This window comes from Phlebotomus papatasi, chromosome 2, assembly GCF_024763615.1.
Source record: "Phlebotomus papatasi isolate M1 chromosome 2, Ppap_2.1, whole genome shotgun sequence".
In the NCBI taxonomy this organism is placed as follows: Eukaryota; Metazoa; Arthropoda; class Insecta; order Diptera; family Psychodidae; genus Phlebotomus; species Phlebotomus papatasi.
In genome coordinates, this window is record NC_077223.1 from 106,595,429 (window position 1) to 106,613,136 (window position 17,708).

General features: G+C 36.5%; 2 protein-coding genes across 4 annotated transcripts in view; one reads left to right on the forward strand and one right to left on the reverse strand.

The window, feature by feature from the left end:
* The window catches only part of LOC129800664 (uncharacterized), a 53,361-nt gene that overhangs the window by 22,432 nt on the left and 13,221 nt on the right, over positions 1 to 17,708 (forward strand). For all 3 annotated transcript variants that reach the window (XM_055845230.1, XM_055845231.1, XM_055845229.1), the window contains exons 3-8: positions 3,793 to 3,863; positions 11,947 to 12,400; positions 12,472 to 12,963; positions 14,708 to 14,752; positions 14,999 to 15,457; positions 15,868 to 16,529. In XM_055845230.1, the coding sequence (XP_055701205.1) occupies positions 3,793 to 3,863; positions 11,947 to 12,400; positions 12,472 to 12,963; positions 14,708 to 14,752; positions 14,999 to 15,457; positions 15,868 to 16,529 (2,183 nt within the window). The remainder of the gene's footprint in view (positions 1 to 3,792; positions 3,864 to 11,946; positions 12,401 to 12,471; positions 12,964 to 14,707; positions 14,753 to 14,998; positions 15,458 to 15,867; positions 16,530 to 17,708) is intronic.
* Positions 6,502 to 11,808, reverse strand: LOC129800686 (uncharacterized). The gene is made up of 3 exons (XM_055845274.1): positions 11,522 to 11,808; positions 6,918 to 7,439; positions 6,502 to 6,852 (listed from the first exon to the last, which is right to left on the reverse strand). The coding sequence occupies exons 1-3, from the start codon at positions 11,694 to 11,696 to the stop codon at positions 6,551 to 6,553; spliced, it is 999 nt and encodes a 332-aa protein (XP_055701249.1). The 5' UTR covers positions 11,697 to 11,808; the 3' UTR covers positions 6,502 to 6,550.

Sequence of the window (17,708 nt, forward strand, 5' to 3'; positions counted from 1 at the left end):
AAGGTTAGATGTAAGACTTATCATTAATAATGTTTATCACTTTAATTTTTATTGTTGATTATCAGTCTGTAAAAAGTGTCTCGTCGTTAAAGGGTTAACCATTATTTCGCATATAATTACCAGGGGCTCATCAAGCCTAATAAAAAATGAAGCTATTTTTCACTTTTCCTTGTAAAAATTTTGCAGATATTGCACCGCGACTTAAACAAATTTGCTCGTAGTTCTTGTATTATTTCGGCGAACATTATGAAATATGTATTTTTTTATAGCTCTTAATGCACGATTTCGAAATATATCAGACTGATAAGTCAATTCTCTTTAGGAAAAAACTTGCCAATACTCTTCAGTGTCTTTATGCAAAAACGTATGAAAAAATGAAATGTCGAGAGGCCCCTGATAATTACGCTAAGTCGTCTCGGCTAATTCTCAGGTCTGTCAAGGGCCAAAAAGAGGGATGCGCGTATCTCGTAAGGCTTGACAATTGACACGGCTACTGCAATCCCAGGAGCTTCCTGATTCACACAGCACGGGATTTACCATAAATTGCGATTGATCCCACAAAAAAAATCACCCCTAGGTCACAAAGAGGCAAATTATTAGCTCTTCTCATTCTCTACTTTCCCACAAGTGTGGGCTTCTTTGTGATTCTAACGTATACTCGTTGCTCTCCCGAAGTATAGGGTATAAATGTAAAAGTCGCACTGAAGGTGATATATTGGAATTTTCACTCCTAAACGATGGTGAATAATAACAAAAATCATCCTTGAGTGATGCTTAATCGGTCTAGAGGCCTGTAAATATGCAATTGTATGTAAATTTCATTTACTAGAACTTTGTTAAGGACCGTTTTTTCTACATTAACGAGAACTAAGTTGTTAATCATTGTTAGAAAGTTCTTTTCGGGCAAAGAGAACTCTCTTTGCTGGTTTACAAAAGGCAAGAATAACGAGTTAACATTCCCCACTTAAATATTCACTTCGTGATATTTTGCCCCACGTTCCCCTATATCATCAAATTATTACAGAGCCTATACGTCTATACATTCCTGTCTAGTTTGAAAAAGATATTAGCAATATTATCACTGAGGAGATAAATTGAGAAATTTCTCAATGCAGAGGAAAATAAAATGGAATTTATATATTTTGTTCACTTGTGCCCACGTGGTTATGTAACTATATATAATAAAAATATATATATGCAGATTAGTCGAGGACAGACGAGTTAGTGGAAAAAAATTACAAGGTTGAATGAAAGAATATTGAGAGCGGGTGGAGGTGAGACAATGATGTGAAATATTCTTTTTAGAGTGACTTGGCCTAATACTAGTTCAATAATAAGATTTCCAAACACACAACCCAACAACTTTCCATCTTTCTTGTATCACATTTATGCGAGTAGGTTGAAAATATGTCAATAGTTGGTGTTGGGGTGTGTAATAAATTCATACACCAAGATGTGCGATCATTGAAAAGCAATTAACAATTATACACCTCCTTAAAGAAAAAACGCAAGTGAACTATGAAAAATAGATAGGGGCGGGCGGAGTTGTTAAGGCATGCAAAACTTTCGAAATTGAAAAGTATGGGATTAATTATAGACAGTGACATAAACCTAATCTTAAAAAGAAAACAAACATACAGTAGAACACCGCTATAGGCCATCGCTCTATAGTCCACAATTTATCGACCGTTGATTTCAAAACATTGATTTAAAGTTAGGTTATGTTTTTTAGTACGCGACATGCAATGTTGTCATAATTATTTTAATATCTTTAGCAAACTTTATTGTGTAGTTGTGATAATTGTGATCCATAATGAAGAGAGCGAGGACAAGTACCACAATCGCAAAGAAAGTAGAAGCCGTCGAGCAATTTCAATACTAAAAGTCGTTGATAATTTTAAAAAATTACATGGACTATAGTGCGACCCAAGTGTCAAATCTGGAACTAAATATGGCCTATAGCGAGGCTCTACTGTATTGAGTTTTTACAGGGGCCCATCAAGCCTTATAAAAAGTAAAGATATTTTTCACTTTTCCTTATAAAAATTTTGCAGATATTGCACCGCGACTTAAACAAATTTGCTCGTAGTTCTTGTATTATTTCGGCGAACATTATGAAATATGTATTTTTAGGTAGCTTTTAATGCACAATTTCAAAATATATCAGACTGATAAGTCAATTCTCTTTAGGAAAAAACTTGCCAATAGTCTTCAGTGCCTCTATGAAAAAACGTATGGAAAAATGAAATGTCGAGAGTCCCCTGGTTTTTATTTCAAAATTAATACAATACCCGGCTAACATATTAAGTACTTTTTAGGTATTTAATAAGTTCTTAACTCAATGACTTAATTTTAAGAATATGTTGAATATCCAACTGATTAAAAATATATCATACGTCGGCGCTTTTTGACGAATACAGAATCTAATGATTTGATTCAGCTTTAACTAATTGTAAGTCCTTAATTAAGCACTTAGCTAAGTCCTTCATTAAGCATTTAATTAAGGGCTGTTGATTATTCTTTTTAAGTAGTTTATCTAACGGTTATAAAACATTTTTGAGGAATTAACAAATTAAAATTTGTAAATATGAATGGATTTTCGCTTTATTTGGTGCAAAATTAACTAAGTAATGAATCTGAGGTATAGAAAATATATAAAAATAGTAATTTAGTACTGTATTTATCATGAAAATAATGACGTTTCCATTTGGAGTAGCGAAAAGTCTCCATTTGAAGCAGGTTTTGAATTAGCTTAATTTACCCTAGTTCATAACCTTTTGAAAAATGATTCTGAAAAAAAGCAGGAAGATAAACTGCCCCACCCTTCCCTATAATTTTATGGACAAACTAAGAAATATTAGGGAATAAATATAATACCAAGATTTAGTGAAATAGAGAATCTCACTTTAATAGCTTTTAGTTTTCAATATTTCAAGCGATGAAATACAAATAGTTGAATCTCTGTAAGACATCGAAATAGGCAAAATATTAGAGAGAGAAATGGGATGAATTTAAATTGTAAATTCATGGATCGCCGCACCTTATTTATAGACAGAGATAGAGTGGAAGCATAGAAAAACAGGCAGAAGATCATTTTTCCTCTCTAAATATTATTCCACCGAAAGAGGTCCGTGGTCCATTGGAAAATTCTTATTTATGTGTATTTTTTTTGCTTCATTTACTGTGAGTTCAGATGGTGATCAAAATACTATTAAAAGTCAACGCTGAATGTTCCATGTATTACTAAAGAAGTCAATTATGTAAAGCACAAAAAATAGTCAACCTGTTAAGCACGCCTAAGTTACGTGTGTTGGATTGGGAACTGCACAAATATAAGAGAGGCACCGAGACTAAATACCAAATGCAAAGAAGTGTATACAGATTGAATATATACTTTGCAGTTTTATGAGAAGAGTGAAAGTAGTCACTAGCAACCTGTTATATTGATATACCCGATATATCTATATAAAATTTATTTAATATATAATTCATATAGCTATATACATGTGTGTGTGTTTTATAAATATGTTGGATGCATTTGAGAAAAAAATCAGTGGATGTTCAGTGACCATTTAGAAATATCCAAAGTCTTTTTTATTTGCTCAATATCGATTCAGATAGATGCATTTGAAATAGAGTAAAATGATACTGTATGAAATCACAATGATTATAAAAACGACTCATAAAATATGGCTGAATTTTTTATAACTTTGGTCGCGTGTCTCAAATAACCCTGACTGTTGGTCACCTTAAAAATACTCTATCTTTAATAACACGTTTTTTTTTTTGCAGGTGATTTGAGGACATCACTGCTGTCTGGCTCAACATTTAATATTACCTGGCACTTAGCGTATCCTCATCGGGTAAGTTTAACTATAATTTTACTTGAATCTTGAATCTCTATTTCTCACTTCATTTCACTGCAATTACTGATAACATATCTGCCACTACAGAATAATTTTTTTTTAATCTCACAATGCAATTACTTAATAAAGATAGCTTGTCTTATCTTAGAATATTTGATGAGAGTATTTAATAATCTCACCAATATTTAGGGTAAATGTCCTGAGAAATGAGTAAATTACCGTATTACCTTATCTCATACTCCGTGGCACTAGGTGAAAGTAATTTAAGAAAATTGAAGAAATAAAACGGAAATGCGATAAACGGTTCTTTTTTGCTCACCGTTTATCGAATTTTCGTTTTATTTCTTCAATTTTCTTATATAATTTTCACCTAGTGCCACCGAATATGAGATAAGGTAATACGGTAATGGAAAATTTGCGTAAGAATTGCAATGAAAATGCGTAAATTAAAGAAATACGGCGAGGCTACGGCGAGCATTTTATTGTCAATGTGATTCTGCCCTAAATTTTGCCATGACATTGTCATACTGTTACAGAATTCCCCTTGAGGTTACAATTTCCATCAGTTTTTCTGACTAACTCGTCTTCCGGTTTAAGCCGAGAAATGACTTAGTGGGAAACTGATGGAAATTTAGTCAAATCATTATTTTGATTATAATTACGTTGAGCCGTCTCTCGGCTTAACTCGTAAGTGTGTCTAAGGCATTAGCATTCGAAGTCGAAGAAATGTGAGGGCCTTGACAGACCTGAAGATTAGCCGAGAGACGGCTTAGCGTAATTACCGTCAAATAATTTCGTCAGATATCTTTAAGTTTTCGGCAGAAAATATCTACATCTCTACCGAAAATCTGCCGAGATATCTGTAGATATTCCTACGAATTTTATTTGTGCTTGGGACAAAATTCGTCAGAAATTTTTTGCAGATTTTCTGACGAATCCTGGTGCATACTCTGACGAATTTCTGTAGATATTTTGCGGATTTTCTGTAGATTTTTCTACATTCCAGACTTTCCAGACAGCTGTGTCAGAAAAGATGGAATATTTTTCACTGAAGTTTGCAAAATTCTATAGAGTTATTCTTAGTGATATCACAGTGTTTATATAAAATGAAGAATTCTGCGACGCCGTGTTATAAGAAGAAAATAGTGAAGTGAACACTTTAAGCAGAGTGTCGACTTAAATTTCGTGTTTTTGTATCATTTCATGGGCGATTTTTAAGAAATTAGTATTTTTGTCTTGAATCTTTTTACTCATCTAAAATGTTTAATCGGTAATGCTTGTGTAGCAGAGCATAAAATTTTCTTTATAACTTCTACAGTTTCTTGATAAATCAACAATATTTTTGTTGAGACAATGGAGACTATGCAGATTTCTTATGCATAAATTCTGCCGAGAATCTGCAGATTTTCGGAAGAATTTCTGCCGAAAATCTACAGATTTTCAGGCAAAAATTCTGCCGAAAATCTACAGATTTCCTCTGAATGTACTAGAATATACCGTTACAATTCAAAAAACCTCCGAGTAAAATCGGCAGGTAGAGCAATGATTTGACGGGTTATATTCGAAATAATCAGATGAGTGCAGCTATACTTTTGGGCAGGCAGAGGAGACAATAGCCTCGGCTCTCTTTCTGCGGTGTAGGGGAAGGGGGCAATAGTCTTAAATACTTCCTGACAGATGAGCGTCAATTCTACCATCCAGGAAATGGGGAATAGCCTGGACACTATCTGATAGGAAGCCGTTTAGAAGGGACAAAGCCTCGGCACTCTATTTGGGAAGTAACGTCTAACTCCTCTGACTCCATCGGTCAAGAGAAGGATTAGCACTTGGCACTTCCCAGAAGATTGCATAGCGCCCTCTATGTATGTCTATCGCTGGCGTATGGACAGCTCGCATGAATTTTAACCTTCAGTGTAAATATGTTATTTTGATGGCAAATTGTTGGATTTTCCTCAAAGAATTTTATGTGTCAGCTTTGGAGATGATTATCAAGAAATTTCGGATGAACATCAAGGGGTCGCAGTCAGGAATAACAAGGCCTTTCTCAATAATTCCTATGCAGAATGAAAGTAGGATAAATTGCGAGTCTTTTGTGCTAGGAGGGAATTCCCAGTCAATCCAGTTCCAATCTCTAGAAGCCTCCATTATTTATGTTATCAATAAGGAAGAGGGGTCGTTGTTTAGGAACACTGAGAGAAATCCGAAAAAGTTAAAATAACATTCCGGAAATGTTAATTTTACCCTGCAGTATTGATCCAAAATCGGTGTAAATCAGAGGCGTGCAAGAACCGTTGAAACCGAATAAACGTCAAATGAAACATGTACGTCAATGGTAAATCACGCTAGCAGAACAAACTTATTTTGACGTATATTCGGTTTTAACGGTTCTTACACACCTCTGGTGTAAATATTACCCTTTTTAGGTGTATTAGGGGTTAAAGTTACCCTTTTTCATGTTAATTTTACCCTTAAAGAGGTGTAAAATTAACATTAAAAAATGTTGATATATTTTTACACCCAAAAAATTGTTAAAGTTCTAAGGAAAAAAAGTTAATCGCACCCCCGTTTTTTTTTTCAGTGAAGCCTTCCTAGTTGGCTCATGTTCAGAATCTCACCTACAATAAACTGATCTAGATTTATCACTGGCTTTTTTTTATTAAAATACTTTGAAAGTACAGATATGATTAGAAAAGGAGTTGGCAGATACCAATAGACAGGGCTACAATTAAAGGTCCGGGTAGGAATTTGGCTACACCGTTGGGAGAAGGAGAGGTTGGTCTTGTAGTCGTAGGGGTCACTGCAGGAGTAGATGGCGATGGTTGGGGCGTTGAGGGTTGAGGTAGAGGACATTGTTCCATTTGTTGCAATTGTGCAATTGAGACAGCTTCATTATTGCATCCATTGGTATAGCAACGAGAACAAGAAATAGCCCCATTGCAATTAGCCGCAGGAGTAGTAGTGCACATCCTACGAACTCTTTTATCAGCTAAAATGGAGAAAATTGGAAAATGATAAAAATGTAATTAATGTGATTAATGGATAGGTTAGTACCGCTTATAATCGTGAGGCATTGATTCTCAGCGGAATGATCTTCACAATATGTTGCTGTCCGTGTGGACTTGGCTGTGTTGCAACTTGGGTCAGTTTGAGAGTCACACTGATGGCATTTAAGTCTGTTGGCTGGGAAAATGTCTCTGTTGCATCCACTTTGGCTGCATGTGACACAATTTTCACCAAATTCCTCATTTTTGCAATACAATTGTTCACCCTCACTTAATTGATTCAGACAACCACGTGTAATTCGTCCATTGTCCATTTTTGTGTAACATTCGGTTTCTCCAGCTGCACAAATTGTTGATGCCAGGGTTAATGCATTCACCGAGCAATCTCTATTCTGCCCCTGATTGCACTGGACACAAGAACTAGCTCGAATTGATACACCTGGATCGGCTTTTTTTGAACTTGAAGGAAGTTCACATCTTTCTTCTGAGCACTTTATGGCAGTTAATTCGGCTGTTGGGCCACATTGAGGAGTGTCAGTTAGGGAGGAACAACCTCTGGCCAGGATCATAGCTGTAAATGGGAACAAGAAGCAATTGATTAGACAAAAAAATGACCAGTGATAATCACAGATAAACTTATGAGACCTGAGATTCTTCACAGGTGACCTAGAACCTGAGATTCTTCACAGGTGACCTAGAAGTGGTCGCAAATTAGATAAATAGTTAAATTTGTTAGTAAACGTTTTATATCTAGTCCGATTAATTCGACATACACTGAGAGAAATCCGAAAGTTAAAATAACATTCCGGAAATGTTAATTTTACCCTGCAGTATTAATCCAAAACCGGTGTAAATATTACCCCTTTTAGGTGTATTGGGGGTTAAAGTTACCCTTTTTCATGTTAATTTTACCCTTAAAAAGGTGTAAAATTAACATTAAAAAACGTAATAGTAGCAATATAGTAGTAATATTTATTCAAACACAAAAATAGGGTTCATCCCTCTTACAATTGTGATAAAGAAAAAAGAAAAACAAGTTAAAAAACAGCAACAAAAAAGAGAAAGAAAAATAATAGAACGATTTACAATAATATAAGATAGGTAAATGAAAATTAAATAAGAAAAACAATCCAATAAGTGTTCTCTTAAGATTCAGCCTGAAAAAAGCGTCGGATGCCATCTGCAGACTTACGTAGATCACTTGGAACGGAGTTAAAGATAACTACGACCTTTACAAATAATGGCCGGTAAAGACAGTCACTCTTGACCTTAGGCACTATGAGTCCCCGAACCCTAGCCGAGCCCCCCCCCCTAACCAGAAGACTCGACAGGTACTGAGGACACTCAAATATTAACAAATTAAATAATGTTGATAATGTTGATATATTTTTACACCTAAAAAGTGTTAAAATTATGAGGAAAAAAAGTTAATCGCACCCTCTTTTTTTCTCAGTGTAGGGTAAAATGAAGTAACTTAGAAACAACTTACAACTTGGGACATTTGAGATTTTCTCACTGTTTCAGAGATTTAAAAGGCAGAAAAGCTGTTCCTTTTCTTCTTAATGGTCTTTTTCTTCCATTTCGCGGTCTTTGTTTTCTCTTTGCTCATCTGGAACAATGAGAAAATCTCAAATGTTCCAATTTGTAAATGGTTCCAAATTACCTTATTTTATCCTAATGAAGTTCCGGGAAACATTGAAGTGGACTGAAGAGATGTATTATATCATTTAAATGATTCTGGGTCCACCCCAGAAATAACGTATTAATATTTCATCGAAATCGTACAAAATACAAAAAAGAAACGATGCGGTCAAGTGCAGGTCGTGCCATAGTTAGGGGATATTGTGACACATAGTTGGAAAGGTCTTGACCTTAGCTACAACATACTAAAATTTTATATGTCTTGGTTAAATATAGTATATTCTAAAATCGATTATTCGATTAAAAAGTTGATTATTTGAAATTTGAGTATTCTGCCATGTTATAGCATTTCACAAGATCTTTCCTAATCACTCGTAAATACCAAATTTCGGAAATTAGCACAAAAAAATACAGTAATTTTAAGATTCATTTTTTGACTCCTTGTATTTCGGGTGAAAACAAAATTTGAAGTTGTTCTAAAATAAGAAAAGTATGATAATATTGAGGCTATTTACACCGCCGCATTAGATTGGGTTTGAACTGTTCCAAAATCGGATTTCGGATCATTAAGTCTCAATCTAAGGCGGCAATCTAAACGGTTTCATTGAGGTCATTTAGACTGTCGCATTAGATTCAGATTGAATTGTTTCAAAATCCGATTTTGGGACAATTAAATCTCAATCCAATGCGGCGGTGTAAATGGCCTCATTGTGGTGAAATTAAGAGGGGTACTACCTCAGGTTTAAAGGTCTCAACCTTTAAACCTGTCATTGAATTCAGCTAAAAACACCAATGATATCCGATCAAGATCTTTTTCGTTTCTCCGGTCAAATCAGATTTAAGGGATAATGTAGCACATCGGGTGGAAAGGTCTTACATACTAAAATTTTATCTAATTGGGAAATAATAAATTCTATATACTCAACATGGAATATTCGAATATCGATTTATTAAAACGATCGTTATGGCTATCGCACACCTTTTAGATCAGGAAAATTTCACGAAGTTGAAATTCAAATCATTTTCTTTCTCACACGGTTTGCATATCTCTATCTCTTTCTTTCACACTCTTCTCCTTCTTTTAAATATCATTCCAAATTCAATTTAGCTCAATCGAATTTGGAGTACGAAAGAATGAGATAGTTAAATGCAAATCTTTTGAGAAAGAAAGTGATTCGATTTACAACTTCATGAAATTTTCCTGATCTAAAAGGTGTGCCGAAGCCATTAGAATTTAAATTTAAAATTAATTTCACACAACTCTCTCAAATTCGGGCATTTGGGATCGAAATATCACCCGAATTAGAAAAGTAATTCGGGCATCAAACTGTTTGAAATTTAACGATTTTTTGTTCATCTGTATTCACATATTCAATTTACATGCTCATATTTACTGAAAATTTTATGAAAACCCCTCAATAACTCAAAATCACATTATAACTAAGATGAACCATGGCAAATTTAAAGATATTTGCTTCATTCGATAAGCATTATCAAATTTAAAAATATCAACAAACTGTTTCTAAATTTACTGCCGCCCGAATTAAAAAGAGCCCGATCTTAACCCTTTAAGGACGAGAAGGTCAAATATCGAGGGTCAGAAAAAATCACTTTTTCTGACTTTTTAGAGCAATACACAACTTTAGATGACCGTAAGAAAAATTTCATTTTTGGGTCACCGGTGACCCAAACGTCCTTAAAGGGTTAAAAGAGCCAAAGTAGCGAGAGTCTACTGTAGTACAACCCGTCATCTGTACTAAAAATGTTCTCTAAGCATGTGTGATAGAAATGTAAGGCTTGAGGAATAACCGGAAGCTATATGGCTCAAGATAAATCCCCTCTTTCGCTCCCTAGTAAGGGAATTCCAAAGAATGACGCCTGAACCGTGCACATGGAGACACGAAGACCTGGTATAATATCCAAAAACTACGAAATTCTATGAATCTTAATATTCTGAAGTTCAGAAGAGTTGTAGCATTTCACGGAATCTTTCCAAATCACTCATAAATATCTAGTTCCGATAATTTACACAAGAGTTATGATGCTGTTTCAATGGAAAATGAAAAGAGGAATCTTGAATATTTCTGTCTTGACTATTTTTTCCAGTTCTCGTTCTGTTCCCAAACCACTAAAGATTCTTGACAGGAACCAAAATAAAGAAAAGTCTATAGTATAGAATGGTGCTATTCAAATGAAAAATAACCATGTTTTTTTTTAGTACATTTCTGTTCTCAAATACTAAAAACGACCATGACTGTTTCGACGAGAATATTCAAATTCGAATTTCGATTGGAAAATCGACAACACTGGGAACAGTCATGGTCTTTTTTAGTATACTTTAAGAACAGTAATATGCTAAAAAAAAACATGCTCATTTTTTATTGGAACAGCACCAGAAATCCTTGAGAACAGTCATGTGCTAAAAACTGTTCAGGAGAAAGATTTTACCTTTTTGTTTTCCAATGGAATAGCACAATTATAGGGTAAGTGTGCCAAATTTCGGCATAGTTGCATGTAAGCGCCAAAGTTTCAAGTTTGAAATGTAATATCTTTAATAGAAATTGATTTTTTTTCATTCCTTCTACTTAAGGAGTGTTGCTTAGAACTTTGTAGACAGTCTATCGTCTTTATTTACGTTAAAATCATTCTTAATACATTTTAAAATGAATAAAAATAGAGACATAGCTTTGGTGCCCTATTTCGGCCACCTTCATTCTCATAGTTCCTTGCCCTTCGGGAATTCTTCCGATGCCTTTTTCACGTCATCTCGCTTGTCGAAGTTACATTTTTTGTTATTCTTTTGCATTGTATAATCTCTGGAGTATGTAAAAACTAAAAATTCATGGAAATTCGAGGAACAAAAAAGGTGGCCGGAATTGCAAGCTGGCCGGAATTTGGCACACTTACCCTATGAGTATTTGAGCCTGATCTTAAGAAATCTAATTTTACGTCGGACCACAAAAGATTGCAGAGAATCGCAGGTGGAAAATTAGAACTGAGAGATTCACTTACAATTGCAAAAAACACTGATACAGGAATCACTCTCACTGGGACACTCTTTCAAGGCCCTCCCACGTGTTATGAGACAAGACAGCCCATTGCAAGTTTCACAAGAAATTTTATCTGCACCGACTATTGAAATAGTGGCAATTGCAAAGGCCAGGAGAAATACAAACTTGAAAGTCATGTTTCCTTATATTGATTGCAACTATTTTGTGAAAGTATATCACTAAAATGGAAGTCCCCTGCATTTTGCAGTGTCTTAAATACCTTTTTCTCACTTCTTCCTCTACTGTACTAATTCAATCAAGCTATTGACAAGTGCAGAAAAAGCAAATAATGATATCAAACACCTATTGATTTCGGGAGATTGCGATATTGATAGATGTTGTTTGGCTAATGATAAGTATTTGTGCAATTTATCTTTTTCTGCACAGGGTGGCTTTCAAATTCAGTTGTTGGACGAATTAGAGCGTCCTGTGCTGGATTTAACACCATCGGTGAATGGTTCAAAATTTGTATCTACGGATGCCACAACTCAGCAATATCAAGTGCGACTTCCATCCGACTATGTATGCCAAAATTGTTCCATTAGACTCCTGCGGCAGGCCAATGAATGGGTGGATTGGTATAGATTCTGGTCATGTGCAGACGTTGATATTGTGCCAAGAAAAGATTTTAAGGAGACGTGCAGTAGCCATGGGAAGTACTTTCCTGGAAGATGCAAATGCGATAAGTTTTATTACGGAGATAGATGCCAGTACAAAGATGAATGCACAGTAGACCAAGACTGTGGAATCCATGGAAAATGCATAGACTTGGAAGGTACTTCTCTGCCCAGGAGACAGTGCTACTGCAATTTCGGTTGGTTTGGTCCAGGATGCAATAAAAGTAATTCCAAAAAAAATATATTGACTAATCCCTATAGACCCGTACTCAAAAATTTATTTATTCTCTTTTAGAATCCCCAATAAAATCCCTAGATCTTGATTATTCTTTGTATCAGACGAAAGAATTATCAAAAGATTTTCGCATTCACTGGCGCGTGCTGAAGGAACAGAAAGAATTGGAGGTTATTATGAAAGTCAATGGAACTTCCTGGGTGGGACTGGGGTGGCGTCCACGAGATTTGACTGCAGAATGCAGAAACTTTCCCAAAATTCGTGATAGTTGGGATAAAGAAGGAGAACCAGAGCCAGAGCCTAAAAGTGAACCCGAACCAGAACCTGCAGGAGAGCCAGAGCCTACCGTTGAGCCAGAACCAAGTTCAGAGCCAGAAGCAGAACCAAAGAGTGAACCAGAGCCCAAGGTACCGTCAGTCGTATCGTCTAAGTCGAAGAGAGTTGTAGCCAATGAGGAGACAACAAATAAGGAAGGAATCACATTGTCAACGAGCGTTTCATATAGAGTTAGTGCAAAAACAGGAAGACGACGTAGAGCAACGTCAAATATACGTTAGTATTTTTCAAAATAGGCTTTAAAAAGAACCGCAGATGCGAGTGATTTTGCTATCCGAGGATGACTGTGCTCCTTTACTGTTCGTATGCTTTTTTTTAAATTCTAGCACTTAAGGACTCTCGATCAGTAACGACCATTCTAGCATTTAAGGAGAGTTTTCACCAATTCTATCTACCATGTTCGATCACCTTAGATCATTCTAGCAGTTAAGAATGGTTTTTTTTACCGATTTTATCTACTATGCCCGATCGACAAAAAGCATTGTATCACTTAAGAATGGTCTTCACTGATCCTATCTACCATGTTCGGTCGACGAAGACCATTCTAGCACTTCAAAATGGTCTTCACCGATCCTATTCATCATATCTTAAGGGTGAAGACCATTCTAGCAGTTAAATATGGTCTTAACTGGTCGTGTCTACCATTTTAGATTGGCGAAGACTATTGCAGCACTAAGGATGGTCTTCATTGATCCTATCTGCCATGATATATCGGTGAGAACCCATTCTAGCACTTAAGAATGGTTTTTTACCGATTCTATCTGCCATGTCCGATCGGCGAAAAGCATTGTATCACTTAAGGATGGTCTTTACTAATCCTATCTACCATGTCCAGTCGGTGAAGACCATTCTAGCACTTAAGGATGGTCTTCGCCGATCCTATTTGTCATATCTTATGGGTGAAGACCATTATAGCAGTTAAATATGATCTTAACTGGTCGTGTCTACCATGTTCGATCGGCGAAGATCATTGCAGCACTAAGGATGGTCTTCATTGATCCTATCTGCTATGTTAGATGGGTGAGAACCCATTCTAGCACTTCAAGATGGTCGTCACCAATCCTATCTACCATGTCCGATCGGCGAAGAACATTGTAGCACTTAATGATAGCCTTCAACGATCCTATCTACTATTTCCGATAGATGATGACTATTCTAGCACTTAAGAATATTCTTCACTGATTCTATCTACCATGTGCGGTCGGTGAAGATTATTATAGTGCTTAAGGATGGTCTTCAGCGATCTTATTTACCACGTCCACTAGACCAAGATTATTCTAGCGGTTAAGAATGGTTTTCGCCGATCCTATCTACTAGGTTTGGTCGGTGAAGACCATTCTAGCACTTAAGGATGGTCTTCACCCATCCTGTCTACCATATTCGGTCGGTGACGATTTTTCTAGCACTTAAGAAGGATCTTTACCGATCCTGTCTACTATATCCTTTCGGTGAAGACCATTACCCAATCCTACCTACCACGTCCGAACAGCTTAGACCATTCTAGCACTTAAGAATGGTCTTCACCGATCTTATCTGCCATGTCCGGTCAGCGAAGACCATTATAGCAGTTAAGAATGGCCTTCAATTATCCTATCTACCTTGTTGGATCGGCGAAGACCATTCTTGCACTTAAAGACTGCCTGCACTGCTCCAATCTGTCTTGTCCGATCAGTGAAGACCATTCTAGCACTTAAGGATGGTCTTCGCCGATCTTATCTGCCATATCTGACCGGCGAAGACCATTCTAGCAGTTAAGAATGGCCTTCAGTTATCCTATCTACCTTGTTGGATCGGTGAAGACCATTCTAGCACTTAAGGACAGCCTTTACTGATCCTATCTATCATCGATCGACGAAGACCGTCTCCGCGTGCTAGAATTAAAGGAAACCTTACGAACAGCAAGGAAGCAAAGTCACCTGCATTTACGGAAACTATTCTTAACAATCAACTTCTATTACAGATCCAACGCCAGAGCCTACACCTCAATCCCAAACGGACGAAGCAGGTATTTATAATTATATTTCACTCCTCATTATTTTGGGAATAAGAAAAAAAACTGTAAATGACACTCAGTTTATAAGACACTGAAGCCTTACAATTAAATTCTGTAGTATAGCAAGAGTAAAATTATGCAACTTATTAGCAAAACTGTACACTAGACACTCTGAAAAAAAAAATATTTTGGTTGTCAAACCAAAAGACTTCACAGTTAGCACAAATAATTTACAATTGCACAAATTGCCAAATAAAGGAACATCAACCCCTGAGCCAGAACCTGAAAGTTCAGCTGAACCAAATGCAGAACCAAGTACTGAAAGACAGGATTTTGACAATTCATCAACACCAGTTAGTGAACCAGAACCTAAGAGTGAACCTGAACCTAAAAGCGAACCAGAACCCAAAAGTGAACCTGAACCTAAAAGCGAACCCGAACCCAAAAGCGAACCAGAACCTAAAAGTGAGCCAGAACCTAAAAGTGAACCGGAGCCTAAAAGTGAACCAGAACCTAAAAGTGAACCAGAGCCTAAAAGCGAACCTGAACCCAAAAGCGAACCAGAACCTAAAAGTGAACCAGAGCCTAAAAGCGAACCGGAACCTAAAAGCGAACCGGAACTTAAAAGCGAACCAGAACCTAAAAGCGAACCAGAACCAAAAAGCAATCAACAACTTAAAAGTGAACCCGCTGGTGGTAGAAATCAAAAGGATAAAGGTAGAGGATTATATAGAAATAATAACAAATTACACTATCGCATACTAACTTACACTAAACTCTTGTACATAAATTGTATACAGTGTAAAAAATATATATTCTAATTAGAAGAAAGAGAAGAAAATTCATTAGGGGGAGCTTCTAAACTTTAGTACCCATAATAATCTTAATTTGAGATTTCATCTTATTAAAAATTGTTCATTATTTAGTTGCCTAATTAAATTCATTCAACACGGGGGATCATTCATATAATCATAATAATGATGGTTCATGTATTTCAATGTCATTCCTCTTAGGAACATTGCATAAAACAAAACATGATTAACATGGCAAAAGACTTGAACAATCAGAACTTTTATTGTTTTTGTCTTTTTGCAAAAAAGTAACTTTCATTTTGAATTAATTAACAGGAAAGCCAAAGCTTAACAAATGGACTCCGACGCAGGATTTCAAGGGAATGGACTGCACGGACATTATCATTGGAAGTGCTCGGGGGAATGCATCAAGAATTCTGGACTACTACACAAGAGATCGCTCAACTCCACGTCTCGATGATTTCTGGGGTGGGAAGTTTGACTTGACAGCAGCAACTGGATTTGAGAGCGATGGCGTGACTACAATAGCTTTTAGGAGAAAATTGGATGCACAGGAACCATCTGATCACTCCATTGTGGATGATCTGATGAGTGTTATTTGGGCACGTGGACAGGAACCAGGACGATATGTCCACAGTCCACTATCTGGCTTGGAGACAGAGATGGCATCAGTGCCAGATTTCTACAAGCCGGATGAGCTCAAGTATCACGGGGGCAAAATGCAACGTGGTCTGGCATCCATTAATTTCCTGGAGGTCCCGAAGAAAGACATGTCATCGAAGAAATCAACACAGTTGCTGGACAATGATTGTCGTGGCCATTGGCGTTATCCTCACAATTGCTCTCCTGACAATCACACGTGTGAATACTATGCCAGGTGGGAGACAATTGGACGTGGAGATGAGATGCGATTCCACATTGAGACAAGCCATACGGACACATGGACGGGAATTGGATTCAGTGAGGATGATAAAATGGTGAGTGATTCTGTACAAAAGAGCAAGAGCGTAGCCGATTATTATTAATATTTTGTGATACACTTAATTTGTATTACAATGAAATCATAACAATATTTCCCTGTTGGGAAAGTCTGTTGATTTTATAGATCGCCCAGGAGCGATTTTTCCGAAAGATAAATGCTACTTCTGTACTCCCTTTTTTTTTGGTAGACACGGCGCATTTCCTTACGTTTTATCCGCCGCCGGCCAAAATCCTGAAAGTCGAAATCCCGAAAAGCCAAAAACTTGAATGGGTCGAAATCCCGAGTAGGTCAAGGTCCCGAAAGTTAAAATCCCAAAAAGACAAAATCCTAAAAGCCAAAATTCGGAAAGTCAAAATCCCGAAAGCCAAAATCCTGAAGGCCAAAATTCCGAAAGCTAAAATCCCGAATGAGCCAAATTCTGAAAGCCAATATTCCGAAAACCAAAAACCCTGAAAACAAAAATCCCGAATGGGCCAAAATCCTGAAAGCCAAAATCTCGAAAGCCAAAATCCCGAATGAGCCAAAATCCCGAAAGTCAATATTCTGAAAACTAAAATCCCGAAAGCCACAATTCCGAAATCCAAAGTCTTGAAAGCCAAATCCCGAATGAGCCAAAATACCGAAAGTCAATATTCTGAAAATTTAAATCCCGAAAGCCAAAATTCCGAAAGCCAATATTCCGAAAGCCAAAATCCTGAAAGCAAAGATCCCGAATGAACCAAAATACCGAAAGTCAATATTCCGATAACTAAAATCATTAAAGCCAAAATTCTGAAAGCCAAAATCCTGAAAGTCAAAATCCCGAAAGCCAAAATCCCGAATGAGCCAAAATCCCGACAGTCAATATTCCGAAAACTAAAATAACGAAAGCCAAAATCCTGAAAGCCAAAATCCCGAAAGCCAATATTCTGAAAATTTAAATCGCGAAAGCCAAAAATTCCGAAAGCCAATATTCCGAAAGCCCAAAACCTGAAAGCAAAGATCCCGAATGAGCCAAAATACCGAAAGTCAATATTCTGATAACTAAAATCATTAAAGCCAAAATCCTGAAAGCCAAAATCCCGAATGAGCCAAAATCTCGAAAGCCAAAATCCCGAATGAGCCAAATCCCAAAAGCCAATATTCTGAAAGCCAAAATCCCGAAACCAAAAATTCCGAAAACCAAAATCCTGAA

Bases quoted from the DNA above. Each gene is read 5' to 3' on its own strand.
- LOC129800686 (XM_055845274.1), bottom strand. From the start codon at position 11,696: ATGACTTTCAAGTTTGTATTTCTCCTGGCCTTTGCAATTGCCACTATT. The intron at 7,440-11,521 runs GTAAGTGAATCT...TCCCATTTACAG, and splicing joins TATCAGTGTTTTTTGCAATT to CTATGATCCTGGCCAGAGGT. The intron at 6,853-6,917 runs GTACTAACCTAT...TCTCCATTTTAG, and splicing joins ATGCCTCACGATTATAAGCG to CTGATAAAAGAGTTCGTAGG.